Here is a 13947-nt window from a genome sequence, read left to right as displayed (position 1 = left end):
GGCAGTGACGTAGATGGGTTAGGCAAACTCGGGAGGCTGCGTGAATGGGCGGGGATCCGTTTGTGGACGCACGGGAGGGGAGCAGATCTGGGTTTTGACATGCGCGGCTGGATTTCTGGAAGCTCTTGGAGCAGTAATCGGGGACCCCTCGTGAAGCTTCCAAGGCGGCGGACCATCAGTTGGAATGAATCGTACCTTTCCTCGCTCCTTGACAGCTTGCAAGATGACGCCATTCGTGTAGCCAGGTGGTGCCAAGAGAGCCGTGAATCTGGCGGGGCTGAGCTTATTCATCCAGTGCCGCCGGCCATTGCGGGGCACAGATCCACCATGTGAATCAAATTGCGGGCCGCCCCTTCCCAATTAGGAACCAAGCTCTATCGTCACCTATGACGTAGTTGTGGGAGCAGCCCTTTGGTTGCTCTTATATGAAGAGCAGGAGCGAACAAAGCAACTCCCACTCACAACACAATTCCCATCCATCAACAAAATCCGAACTTTGAGAATAATTTTCCGCAAATAATAAAAGGTTAATTGACCGGCTTCCTGCTCTTCTCTTCTTCACACAAAGCAACAACAACTGACTAGTGTTCCCCATCCACAGCAACTTGCTCCAACGACTACTTGACCAACCCCACGAACAACCACAACACTATCAACGAACAGCTCCAGCTTGCGATATACCGCAGCAACATCTACCTGAAACACCCCAACTTTTCAGTAAACACCACACAAACAAACCGCCAAAATGACTCGTGGAGAGGCTACCCGCGCCAAGGTTTTCTTCAAGGGCGAGCACGATGACTTTGTTGTCGTTGTCGACAGTGCTGAGGACTACCAGAAGTGGGTTTCTGACAGATCTACCCCCCTCGCCCAGGTTGTCTCTTCTTTCAAGGTCTTTGCTACTCACCGGTGAGTTACTCCTCGTCAAATTTACCCCGCAATACTATGTCGGGTTGTGCGACATGACGCAATAAATACACTGTGTGCAAAGTACTGACGAGAGAAACAGCCACGGTCCCCACGGCAGACTTGAGGGTGCCTCGAATGCCCTGCTTGAAAACGAGTTTGGTACTTCCAACGAGGACGAGGCCGTGATTAAGATTTTGGAGAAGGGCACACTGCAGGAGTTTGAGGTATGTGAAACTTGAAGCGGTGTTTGCTTCTCTTCCTTTTCGTGTTCTTTTGCTGGTGGGAGGTGGAATCAGGCAAGGCTCCAGCATGTCAAATAAGCCACTGTCACCATCCGGCCGCCGCGGCCGCCTCGCCAGTTTCGCGGATGAGGTCGCCTGTATAAGCTTCTGCTACGCCGTTTGGCTTCAGATGCGAGGAACTGGGCGGCCGGCCTGGCGACTCGCGAAACTGGGCTTCGCAGTGTGGTTTGCGGAGCCCCATGCTGAGCCGCTCGGGTGCGAGGTGGCCGACTGGCCATGTTGAGTCGCCAGCAACCATCTCATGTTTGACAGCGCTGGTGGAGGCTGGCTCATAAAATTTACTCCACGACATCAACCAAACTATACGAAACATGATCGCTAACGAGTCTCTTTGATATAGTTGCAAGAGCGCCAGGGCTTCAGAAACGATGCCAACGCTATCGGCAGCGGCAGATAAGCAACCAACATCTCACTTGCCACCTCCTGGTGAGATCAATCGCTGCCTGCTTCCTACCCATTAATACATTCGATTAAATCAATCCCAGTTACACCGATATTACTCCTGGACGAAATCACGGAATTGGGATCGTTACATTGGAGCGAGGCGAAAGGTGATGGCTGGATTGGTGATTATCTTGTGAAGGGGCGTAGGAGTTATTTAACCCTAAGGGAATGGGTAGCCTTTAGATACCACGCCAAACAATGGCATGATCTGAGATGACTTTTTGATGAACTGATGTCTGTTGGTGTGAAATGTGTTACAGAAGTATGCTGGGCGCTTGTGAGCCACGTGATGACGGTTGTGTCGGTGAAATGTGAGACAAGAGAAAGGCTGGGCGCTACCCGCAGATGAAAACATCCAGAACTTTCGAGGTAGCCAGTGAGAAGGTGTCTCAGTTTGGTGTCACAAAGTTGATTCGTGAGCCGCCGGAGTTTTTGTAGGACATGAGGAGCCTTCTTTTTTCTTTCCGAGATTTTGGAAAGTGCTATTTATGGATTTTGAGTTCCGGCGAGTGAGTGAGAGGTGACCCAAGGGAGAGAGATTGGGAGAGGTTGTAGAATGAAATTTATACCGAGTGAGGTGTCTAGGTAGGTAAGGAAAGGGGGTGAAATTGAGCAAGGATGATAAAAGTTGGTGAGGTTTGGTGGGATCATGGAATGGGACTGGATTTTGTCGGTGTGTAACCAACCCACTGCGAGAAATGCTTTCATGGATTTCGAAGTTGAGTCCACGGGTGTGGTGAAATTGAGATGTGAAGGAGTTGGTCATGATTGAGGTTACACATGCAAAGATGGAATTTCACATCAGCCGACGGTTGCCATGAAGATAGTTGTTGTCAGTGTTTACCGCAACTGAGGCGATGTATTCATGTGTTGTTGAGATTTTTACAGCTCCACATCTTGGATATACAACACAACCCCTAAGTTACCCTCCCTGCACTGCCCCTCCCGCTCCCTCTCATGCAAATGCAACCACCATCATCGCTCTGTTCATGGTAAAGAAAGGAAATGTTCATCATGAGAGAATAAGAAATACTAGTATATTCATGAAAAAATAGAAAGCTTCCTTCCCCCTGCTCCTCCTCATCCTATCTCTCTCTCTCTCTCTCTCTCTCTCTCTCTCTCTCTCTCTCTCTCTCTCTCTCTCTCTTTACTGCCTGCTGCTGCTTCCTCCTCATCCATCCTCCTCTAAGAAGTTTGTTGGGATCTGGTATCATTCGTTGTATGTATGTACGTTTCCCCTTTTTCTTCCCCACATATCCCTCACTTCCCAAAAGGCATTATATTATCATCCCTTCTCTTCTTCCTTTGCACAGTTCCTCGGAAGTAGTGTCGGTTATTGTTGTCTCCGGCTCGGCCAGGAAGAGAAAAAGATTTTCGATGAGATGTGGAGTTGTAAGATAAGTGGAAGAAGGGTAGAAGGTTGATATTCACACCGTCGTCGTTTCGGTTATGTAGGTAGGGACCAAAAAAAAAGGCTCCTTTTGGTTATGTGTTTTGCCACAACCTAAAAGCGGTTTTTGTATTTGTGCTTTTGCATTTTGAGTAAAAAATCCAGAAGAGATGATGGCTTTTTATGCTCTGCTTCCCTTTCCGCCTCGTTGTGGTAGTGTCCATGGCTTTGCGCAGATGATCTGTTGAGAGGATGTTAGTTTGATGGTTCAGGAGAGGGGAGGAGAAAGAAGAAAAATGAAACGCACCTCTCCTTCACTGTACGCCCAGAAATACACCCCCAGTCCAATCACCTGATAAATCGCAGCGTTGGCACCTTGGTACAGCAGGGCGGCGGCGAGTGCGGAAAGAGGAAGGAATGCGAGACGGGCTTCGAGACTGCGGTGGATGCTGGTGCCGGCGATGAAGTTGAGGGGCCACTCCCACGCAAGAAGGAAAAGGCCGCAGATGAGGTTGATGGTCTGGAGGACTGGTATCGGCTTGACGGCACCGTCGAGGGTCTTGGTGAGGAAGTCCCACAGGATCTTGGGCCAGAAGTACCCTTCTATCGCAGCGGCAATCTGGTCTAGATTTTCTCTCATGTCAGTGTTTCTGGTCTTCGGTAGTTACCCCCCCTTTTTTCTCATGAGATATAACTCACAAGTTGCCGAGGCCAGGATGATGAGCCTCGCCCAGTGGTTCTTGATAAGCTTTCCCATGTTGACCGATGAAAAAAATTGACCGATGCGTTTCCAAAATTACAGTTCCTTGCTTTCGATGATTCCCCAAAAATGACAAAATCCTAAATGCTCTTTGCCGTGCTATTCCAAAATCACACAAACGCTTCGAATATGCTGATGATGCTGACGTTTCCCAAAAGTCCTCAAATTACACCACGTTTTTCGTTCCTTGCTGCCGATGAAATTACCACAGAGGAGTTGAGTCGAGAAGAAAGAGCGGCCCGGCGCGAAGTGAACAAAACCCCCAAACAATACAAATATACAGCGCTGAATAAAGGTTGTCGTCGAGACCAAAAAAAGGAGGGCGTAAATGGGCGAGGTTCCGGACCCGCGGGTTGGGCTGAAGGCCTGAAAGGGTAGAATCGAAAGGTATGACGAAAAAAGAATGATCGATATGAAAGAAGGCTATCGACCAGCGGATGCAGAAGAAAGAAGGGAAAGGCAGGAAAAGGCGAGGGAATCCCAAGAAACCCACGGCCAGCGGGGCTCCCAAGGACTAATATTGGGTCCCGCTACACTCCGTCTGCCGAGGCCGATGCTGGGTGGTCGTTCTCGGCAGGGTCAAGTTCAGGGAGACGGTGGTGGGGATGGCGTCCGGGGGGGCGAGGTTTGGTGTATCAGATGGAGAATCGTCGAGGGGGTAGAGGGGATGGGTATGTCTCGTGTGTCAAACTCTGATTATGGTGGGCATCCGAGCGGTTGTTTCTTCTCTACTTCGGATCGAGGACTAGGCGGCCATGGGTCAGAGGCCTGGTGTTCGTCGCATGGAGGTCGCACTGGAGATCAGACAGAGTGGAAGTTTACCCAAGGGGGAGGTTTGAAGCAAAAGGGGGCGTTTGGGTTTGTATGTAATGTAGGTATGGAGTAAAGACGGCTGCTTGATCGACGCCCGTCCGGGACCATGCGAGTTTAAGAAGCGACAGGGCAGGCCAGACTGGACCAGGGGAGGTACCTTGCAAGGTAGCACCTTGAGGGAAAAGTGACCAAGTCGGGCTATGGGGCCATGCGCATGCCTGTAAGTCACAGTGGGGTGCCCTAGCGAGGGGGGAGTGACATGGAAAGAGACCTTGTGTTTTCTTAAAACACAAAGAATTGTTGTTTGTCGATGTAGAGAAAAGGGAAAAGAAAGGGAAAACAGGATCTTCTCGATGTCTCATGGACAGCACCAGCCACGGCCCCGACCCGTCTCCCGCGTCTCTGCACAAGCGATTGTCAGCCAGTCCTCATTACGCTCGTGGCTGTTTTCGCCGCTTGAAGGCGGATTGCGGATGGCGAGCAAGATGGCGGCGGCAGATGGTACAAGAACGTGGATTCCCGCCCCGTCAATTGCTGGGGAATCGGCCGCCACATCTGGTCGCTCGAACAGAGACCGAGGCCTCAAGTGCTAGCCGTGAACCATCTTGCCTCACCTCGTGCCATTGTGTGCACACCGCCGCGTATTGGTACAGCGTCCATGTACCTCGTGGCCTTTTGTCCGCCGTGATTCCCCAGCAGCAATTGGGTGGTGATAGTGACTCTCCCAGTGGAAGCTTGCGAGAAATGAGGGAAACTGGTTGCTGTCTTGCTCCGTCTGGCGTGATTGGGCATGCCGAGGGCGGTTACAAGCTGGGGTCAGCCAATGAGATGGCAACCCGCCTTGTCGTGTATCAGACGCAGGGGTCCCATGCACTCTGGGCATGCGGTCCCGCCCTCTCCAGGGAACATGTATCGATTCTGTAACTCGTCAGCGCTTCACCAGCGTCAAGTGACTTTGCCCTCATCAAGAACGACTCTTTGAGCGAGCAACCAGAATAAAGCCGTGGCCAATCCACTGACAGAGCAACATGTCGCCCAGACTTCTTGCACTTTTTAAAAATACCACCAAGATTTCGATAGCATCCTTCTGCAAGCAATTACATGCTGCGGTATGCTCACCTGGAAGCAATCCTCCGTTCAACCCTACCCAGTACGAAGTAGGTAAGCCTCCCACCCCTTTTTGAGCCGCCTGCAAAGAAGAAATGCCTTGTTTTTGATAATGGACGTACTCGCAGAGTTTTGACCGTCGCATCTCCTGTCGCAACCCCATCATCTTAAGTCCTGAGACCGGGTCCCACCCCTATGGCGGCCTGCTGAAGCACAAGCCGTTTGAGAGGACTTTCATCAGACGAGCTTGGACCATGAATGTTCTGGCAGGGGTAAAGGGGTAGAGCAGGGATAAGCGCTGGTGCCCGTTGATGGCTCGTGCACAATGCAATTGTGCTTTGCCCGCCGCTTGCTTGCGTTCGGACACGGGCCCCGCCCCCAGAAGCGAACTGCTCGATCGTAGGGAACATGAACAGCATTCAAGATATATATTAGATAGCGTCAAACCGGCTGTTGTCGGGCGGCGCAGAGCGGGTTTGAACGTGTTCAGCTGCCTCTCTGTCGGCTACACAGCTTGAGCTATATCTATCCCGCGTGTTCATTCCGCTGCTGCTGCATACATATGTCGATGAAGTTGTATTCCGTGGCGAGGAAGACGGCGGAGCTTGAACCGAATTCAATTCATCGAGGCATCGGATGAGAAATTTCTCAGAATAGGGCGACTTGTAATCGGACGATGGACCGTAGTCTAACTTGGCATCGAGCAATTCCTTGAACTGAAGGGTGACGAGTGAAGCATCTCGCCATTAGCAATCTCCAGCCTAAGCAACAGCGAACCACTCCCATTCTCACCCTACCCGCCATATCTCCCGCCATCGACTTGGCCATCACTGGCGTCCTTTTATTTCTCCGTAGCAACTACAACACAACCTTGCGGATTCCACGCGAAACGTCATCTCGCAAACAGCGGTGGGCTCAAAGTCGGGCAACCGGGAAAAGGTTCGTTGTTCGGTGGTATTTCGAATATATCCTGCACCCGGCCCGGCCATCTTCCGCCTGCCAGCCATCTTCCCTCGTGCATTTGCAGATCGAGAGAAAGAAAAATTAGCGTCGTCTTTTCCTTTGGGAAAGTCTCGGAGTTTGGGTCGTCAAAAGTGGTTCCGGACAGAAAAGCTGGCGGCTGGTCCCCCCGAACAATTGGATTTCTCTTCAAGACCCACATGGACGCCTGACCAATCAGACCTACCAAACAGCCATGAACGACGGTCTTGCATAAACAAGCGCAACATTGTGCTTTACCGGCAGCAATCACATCCGGTCGGTACGCTTCTTTTCAATATGTGCCTATTTTTATCCTATTTTTTTTTTCGATAGCACCGGAGAGTTGTTTTTGTTCAAGTTTATAAACTCCACGCTGTTCCCCTTGCTCAGCTTCACATGCCAAACTAGACCAGACCGTCCCATCGAGGTGACGAATGAGTCGACCTCGCGTTCGTATGTGAAAGACTGAGTCGCCATGTGGTGCCATGAGCTTGTGATGCCAAATTTCTTCATGACGTGATGATGTTGCTGGGCAGTCAGTCGGTTGCTAGCCTTCGTGATAAGATCAGAGTAGCATGTCAAAAGCGCTTGGAAGCAGAAGGAGCTGGTTGGTCACGTCAACTGGGTCGAAGGATCTTTCGCCTTGCTTGACTGTTCGAAAGAGTTCATCTAGTCTTGGTTCGGCCGATCAAGCGGTCTTGTCGACGCCGCCATCGCCGCTGAATTGCGTGCTTGCTTGCCGACCCCACGCCTTGTGCCGCACGGAATGGTTGTGAGGTTGAAGGCCGTCTCCGGCTCCTATCTACTTGGCAACTGTCTGGGGCGGAGTTAATGGTGGGGGATTATGGCTTTCACAACCCTGGTGTTTTTTTGACTAAATCTATTGCATTAAATCCAAAACCATCATTGACTGAAGTGAGGCTACTTATGTCTTTTGGGAGGTTCCCTTTAAATCCCTAAGCCACATCTACTCCTTCGTGGCCTCCCACCATTCGCGCCGCAGCTGATCCAACCACTCCTTCTTCACCGTGACCCCATCCTCAAACGACGACGCAGCTATGTACCTCGCCTCATCAGGAACAGGTCACAGTCTGTAAAAGTCGTGCTCCGGGCTGCATCTGTAGGACATCATCGACCTTCGTTGCTCTGGGTCCTTCAAAAGTGCCAAACACTCCCCACACCAGTTGGTCACCTCTGGACACACCTCGCAATAAAATAACTCGGAAACCTCGCCAGTTTCCCTCTGACAATGGTCACAGGTAAAAATCCCGGCATCCTCGTCGATATTGAGAGGCAACTCGTTTGCCTTGGTGGGAGAGGCTTCAGGTGGCGTCTCCTGGCTACGAGTCTCTGCCGGCGGATCAGCCAGACTCAAAGGTTGGCCGCTTCCCGCATGGTCCTTGTTATTATCGCCGTCATCTTCGCTCCCTCCTTCTACGGCGCTCTGCTCTGACTTAGCCTTGACACCATTGAAGAGAATGGCCAGAATAGCAGAAGCACTGTGCTTGTCGCCCACATGCAGCAATATCTTGGCCACGTGCTGCAAACCGCTGGTATCGTTCGTGGGATCATCATCAACACTGTTCAGCCCCTCCAGAACAGCAGCGCGGAAACACTTCCTCCACACCGATTCCTCCACGCCCTTGTAGACTCTCGACCACCTCCCCCAGATCATAGCCGGATAGTCGGTGCGGAACAAGTCAAAGCCATCATACCCCTCCTCCAGCCCGGTGGAAACCTCGACAGCCAGCTCCCTGAGCTTGTCCGCGCTGAGCGGCCGCAGACTTTGGTTAGCTTGCACGACCGAACTGCCGTGTCAAAATAATGCTGCGAGAGCCTGTTTCTCGCCCATTTCTTCCAATTGGAGAAGTAACTTTCAAAGTTCTCCCCCTTCGCCGACAGTCGTTCCAAGAAAATCCCCCAAAGCTTGGCACCCTTCTCCCATAGACCATAACAGTGATATTTGAAGGTGGCTATTTGGTAGGGAAGCCAGACTTTGATGTAGTCACGTGCATCATCAGCGTCGACAACTTCCAGCGCTTTGTCAAGGGCGTACAGAGCAAACTGAGGGCGACCATTCCGTGCACAGGCGTTGCCCATCTGCGAGATTATGTATTCGCCATGAACGAGCAGGCGAACAAGCAAGCTTGTCCCCTCACGTTAGTAGTCCTCAAGATCATGCAAGCTCTGGAGAGCCCACATCAGCTCTGCGTACTCTCCTCGCTGATCGAGTTTCGTCAGGTACGTCGTGGTGGCCAGGATGGCATACGGCTCCGTCTGGAAGCCTATCCTGGCCGCCGTGTACGCCTTGTCTTCATCTCCAATAAGATCGGCCCATTCGCCAATCCGAGGCCAGAGATAGGCGCTGATCCAAGTTGAGTCTTCTGGAATGGCGTTGATGGCCTTTTCTTGCCACTCAATGGCCTCCTGGTACTTGCCTTGGCTTCCAAGACACCGGGCGAGACCTTCCAATGCGGGCCAGGCATCATCGCAGAGCTCGATGGCTTGTTTGTAGTGATCAATAGCTGAGTCGTAATGCGACCCTTCTAGGAGCATCCAGCCTAGACAGGTATGCCAGTGCACATCCTTTGGCCGTTTAGCCCACTCTGCGACGTGTTCCAATCGCTCCGGTGTGAGAAGCTCATAACCCAACCAACTCCTCCTAATTCGAATTCTTGCTCTTCCGTGGGTGGTTTCCCATCTTCAGCCTGGAGCAAACGTTAGTAGTCTTTAAACTTGCAAAGACAATAGTGATGCTCTTACCCAGTTAAGCCACCCGTGAAGCAGCCAGGTCACCCAGTTCCCCTTATCGGCGTGGGTTTCTGCACTGAAATCTGGCCTGTCGAACCACTTCTTGGACGCAGCCTTCATCATGGGCTGCAGGAGAACAGGGAGCGACGCAGCGGCCGAGAGCATCCACACCACAGCATCGTCCTCGTCGTCCTCGTAGTTTTCCGTCATGAGATCTTTAAGACATTCCGCCTGCCCCAGCCAGCCCTAAACGATTTTGAAGTACTTGTCGGTGGCAATCCACATATTCCAGAATGTCCGATGCGACCCGTGAAATTCATCATATTGCAACACCGACTGCAGCAGACTGAGACATCCTTTCTCGGTCCCAAACAGCCAGTAGAGCCCCTCAACTATCTTGGCCGCATCTCTGGGAGCAACTGCGTCCTTATCAATCTCCTCCAGGTGGTACGGAAGGTGGCATAGGGGGTAGTCACATAGGAAAGCAGACTCGGTTGGCAACGCCAGCGCCAGACGAAGTATGTCAAGACAGGTAATGACAATGTTGACATGGGTGTTTTCGATTTCGGGTATAATCGATAACGAGCGGAAGTCTCGTGTCTTGGGGGATCCCTCTCGTACTAGATAGTGTCGGATGCGTGTGTGGCAGAAGGTGACGCGGGACTTCAACTGGCCAATGTTCAGCCACTCTAGCATTTCGCTAAGAGCTTCAGATTGAGCCTTTAGCCCAGTACTGGGATCGCTCTCATCATGCGGTCCAGAGTTGGGAATGGACTTTGTCTTGGCGCGCGAAAACAATGCTGTATATATCGCCGTCCTCGTCGTCTGAATCGCCATCCGAGGCTATATCCTCATCATCATCCTCATCGTCGTCGTCGGAATTGAACTCTAGAGTGACCTCATCTTCGTAAGCAATGGAATGGCCGCCCGCTTGGTCATTGGCATCTCCCAGGTCTTCGTTCGATTCTGTCGGAAGGAGAGGATCACGATCGTCACGGAACTTCAAGTCGAAAACTGAGGACAGTGTGCTGCGCATGTGTTTCCGGAGCAGGTAGTTCGTCTCCAGAGCAGGCAAAGTTGTAATGAGGTTCAGCTCTCCAAACAGCAGAGGCCTTCTTGAGTACGTCATGAACAGAAGCATCTTCCGCATAACGCTCTCGTCGATTACTTTGTCCTTGTCGAACCGATCGAAAACCGAAAAGATCATGCCGTCCAGGCTGGAAGGCGAGTGTTCCAAAGTCGCCTTGATCTGTGGTAGTTCTTTCTCGATGAGACTATCCAACAAGAGCCGGGCCCATAAGAACACCCCTTCCGCTCCTTCTGATACCGTCTTCAAGATTTTATTGCCTTCTTTCTTTGCTTTCATGACCCCATCGGGCTTTTTCAAGGCCAGCTGGAGAAGGACCTTAATTTCTGGGAGTCGCTTGCGAATGTAGCTGTCGATGTCACTCTGATTCTTGGTGCACGACACCTCGATGAAGTATGCTTTCTCCAGCCGTTCGAATTCCACATCACTTTTCAGAGAACCCCTCCCGATGATGGCAAATCTGATGGCACGGTGGCTGTTCATGTTTCGAGATACGACCAGATCCTTCATCAGACCGAGAATGGTCCTCTGAGTCTTCGGTGTGGCTTCATCTAGACCGTCTACTAAGATTGTGACGGCTTGTGTGTCCTTCCCACCAGGCTGGTTGTAGTAGTTCAGAAACATATGATTCCAAGTCTGTTCGGCCACGGCCGTCAGGCTTCGTTGCTTGCAAATGTTGATGGCGTGCTGCCTGAAGTTCTGGTCCTGTGCTGCAATCTGCCAGGCAAGCGTTTTGAGAATCACGTTGGCGTCTCTCAAGGTGTCGTTGTTCTTCTTGACAAAGAAGTAGGCTACAGATTCGGCAGGCACGCCGTTGCTGACAGCAAATTCGGCTTGCTCAAATAGCTGCTTGACGATGCTCGTAAAGAGGAAGCTCTTGCCAGCTCCTGGGCCACCGAAAATCCACAAAATCGAGGCGTTGCGGCTCATCCATGACTGGAAGAGAGGTTCTTTCTGAAGCCATTCGCCGGTATTATTGAGGAGGTGCCATTCATTGGTGTCGAAGATCTCCTGGACGTCATCCCAGGCCGACGTATCGCAAAGAATTTGCCTCAGGCACGCTTCATCCTCGTCCTTGGATGCCTTGTCTGCGCTGTTCTTGACAAGCTCCAAAGTCTGGTTTGCTGTGTTGCTGACCGTCTTGGCTATCTCCTCAGTCCTTTGAGCTGTTGCATATGTCACGCCGAGGACGTATCTCTGTTCGCTGCCAAGAATGCGATTCAAGTCGTCGATCAGTTTCTTGGTAGCCTCATCTTTACCCAGGAAGGTGACACGGAGATAGGCATGAAAGTGTCGCTTGGAGATTAGGTATTCGGACCGCCCGATGACCTTCAAAATAGTAGCGAGAATTGCGACGATCTTTCGCCGCAGCGCACCGTCGATGGTGGCATTGACATATTGGTCTAACCTCTCCGTGAAGTCGTGCAGTTCCCGGAATACCTGCTGATATACGGCTGCGCCGAGAACGGCACTCGTTGCAACACCGAAGTCAGCTACTGAGGCGGGGGTAACAGCTATTCTTGCAAGTGTTGAGACTGGCGCAACGAAAGTCTTGAGTGCTGACCACAGTCGAGGCTTGTCAGGACGAAAACGTCGAAACTCGGCTCCCGAATCCTCGATAACTTTGTCCAGCTCTTCAGGGCTAAAGATGTTGCTGAGGGCAGCAAGACGCTCAGGACCAAGTAGCCGTGCTGTTTCCTTGGTATACTCGTTAAGAGCATCCGCCTAGAGCAAGCTGATGTCGTCTTGACCGTTTCATATTAGTGGGTGATGCTGAATATCGTAGGGAGGGCTTTGTTGCTCGATATACAAAGGCCAAACTGAGAGCGCGAAGTCTTTTGTGGATTCAAACATTTAACGCCATAGTTATATATTTGGCCCCCTCAACTACGAGTGTGATAAAGGGACTGAGACTGTATGCAACAGCGCCGCCTGTCTGCTTCACCTGGAGGGTTGTGGTTCTGGTGCGGGGCAAATAGGAAGCGACCCCTATCATGCAGTCAGCATTTTCTTGGTGCCGAGATGCAATCGGCAGAGATAAATGGCTTTGTAATATTGATCATGAGCATATGAAACCAGCTCGGCGACCTGCCTTATTCAAGGTTAGGCATATTCACTGTCGAATGTGAATCGGAGAGAGATGGGAAGATGAATGGGGTAGTGTCGTGCCCTATGAGGGGAATTAGAATACCCAGATACCTGTGTTCATTAGCTCTATGTCAGTACAGAGGTGATGATTAACTTTTCAAGCATACAGATACTGTTGAATTGAACGGCAAAGCTAAACACGGAACTTGGCAAAGTGAAGTTGTGCTGGTTTGGCGCCTAACGATAATCTGGTGTGGTGTACTGGTTGGTGAAGACTGATTTCTCCCAGCTTGTCCTTCCTGGGCGAGATTTTACCACTGATCGACCTACCTTCTGGGGGTTCCCTACTCAAAGAGAGGATGGCATACCTATCTACCTCAACCAGAACCTCACAAATCTCTTCCCATCCTCTGGTCCCAACACATCGTGCATTCTCTCTTGACCCTCGCGTTCCGCCAATTGGCCATCAACCAACAGCTCTCGAAAGCTGAAGAATTCTCCACTCTGAGACATCGTATCGACCGCCTGCCTAGAGAGCTGCCTTTCTCCTGCCGAACAACAGCCTAACAAATCCCTAGAAACATCAATATTCACTTGCTGCTGAATTCCGTCATCAAGGCCCTCCGAATATCCACGTTGGAAAGTTTTGAGGGTTGATGGTAACGCGTCAAAACTAGTCAAAGGGAGAATGGGGACACTTGGGTGGACATCCATCAATCTGGGAATCATGTCAGTGGAAAAATAAACAGAAAGTGCAAAAGAGGGAGGCAAACTTGATCTGAAGTGACATGAACGCTTTTATAGCATCTCCGTGCTCCTTTTCATTCTCCTGGTCAAGCAGGAAAATGACACCTGCTTTGGCATCGCCGAGATCTCGCCCGAGCTGGGTAATTCGAGCCATTGCTGTAGGCTCCCCTGTTTCGACATCATCTGGTGAGATCAAGATAAACTTGTAGACCTGAAAGACCTCCGCATGCTCTTGCTCAACGACTAGAGAGATGTCGTGGGACTGGAGGGTAGATTCTATAACTGGTTAGAATGTTGTCGGAGAAAGCGAGGTGGCCAAAGGTTCATACCACGCCATTTTCTACTGTCTGACTGCAGAAGCATTGTCGCGACTGTTGTCCATGGTTGACGGGATCTCAGGGTTGAGCAAACGAGGCTGGTTGGTGTTTCAACAGGGTGATGGTTCCTCATGTTTGCTGTCACTGATGGGTAGCAAGCAACTTAAAACAATTGGAAATGTGTTGAGATTTTGGTTTGTGAAAAGTAAGAGGGTATCGCTTCCTTCTATCCCAGAGATGAGTTCCCGCCT

The 13947-nt window shown here is 51.1% G+C and overlaps 4 protein-coding genes across 4 annotated transcripts, besides 1 other annotated feature; 1 reads left to right on the top strand and 3 right to left on the bottom strand.

The window, feature by feature from the left end:
- Positions 1-399: 399 nt before the first annotated feature.
- Positions 400-1870, top strand: QC762_107260 (uncharacterized protein). Its single transcript, XM_062885131.1, has 3 exons — positions 400-526; positions 602-909; positions 1010-1870. The coding sequence occupies exons 2-3, from the start codon at positions 746-748 to the stop codon at positions 1146-1148; spliced, it is 303 nt and encodes a 100-aa protein (XP_062748070.1). The 5' UTR covers positions 400-526; positions 602-745; the 3' UTR covers positions 1149-1870.
- Positions 1871-2690: 820 nt separating this feature from the next.
- On the bottom strand, positions 2691-3802 carry QC762_107250 (uncharacterized protein; the record flags this gene model as incomplete). The annotated part of the gene is made up of 4 exons (XM_062885130.1): positions 2691-2760; positions 2802-3286; positions 3353-3669; positions 3745-3802. 3 exons carry the CDS (start codon positions 3800-3802, stop codon positions 3227-3229), a joined length of 435 nt encoding a protein of 144 aa, XP_062748069.1. The 3' UTR covers positions 2691-2760; positions 2802-3226.
- Positions 3803-6156: 2354 nt separating this feature from the next.
- QC762_0005300 (uncharacterized protein) lies at positions 6157-6738 on the bottom strand (the record flags this gene model as incomplete). The annotated part of the gene is made up of 2 exons (XM_062882811.1): positions 6518-6738; positions 6157-6441 (listed from the first exon to the last, which is right to left on the bottom strand). The coding sequence occupies exons 1-2, from the start codon at positions 6551-6553 to the stop codon at positions 6157-6159; spliced, it is 321 nt and encodes a 106-aa protein (XP_062748068.1). The 5' UTR covers positions 6554-6738.
- Positions 6739-11875: 5137 nt separating this feature from the next.
- Positions 11876-11941: a sequence feature (Short protein (QC762_107243, KAK4659096.1) was converted to a misc_feature.).
- Positions 11942-12854: 913 nt separating this feature from the next.
- QC762_107240 (uncharacterized protein) lies at positions 12855-13829 on the bottom strand (the record flags this gene model as incomplete). Its single annotated transcript, XM_062885129.1, has 3 exons — positions 12855-13350; positions 13406-13655; positions 13709-13829. 3 exons carry the CDS (start codon positions 13827-13829, stop codon positions 13005-13007), a joined length of 717 nt encoding a protein of 238 aa, XP_062748067.1. The 3' UTR covers positions 12855-13004.
- Between the last annotated feature and the right edge of the window lie 118 nt (positions 13830-13947).

The sequence above is a fragment of the Podospora pseudocomata genome (genome assembly GCF_035222375.1).
Source record: "Podospora pseudocomata strain CBS 415.72m chromosome 1 map unlocalized CBS415.72m_1, whole genome shotgun sequence".
In the NCBI taxonomy this organism is placed as follows: Eukaryota; Fungi; Ascomycota; class Sordariomycetes; order Sordariales; family Podosporaceae; genus Podospora; species Podospora pseudocomata.
The sequence above is the reverse complement of the archived record's forward strand: the minus strand, read 5'-3'. Positions and strand labels throughout refer to the sequence as shown.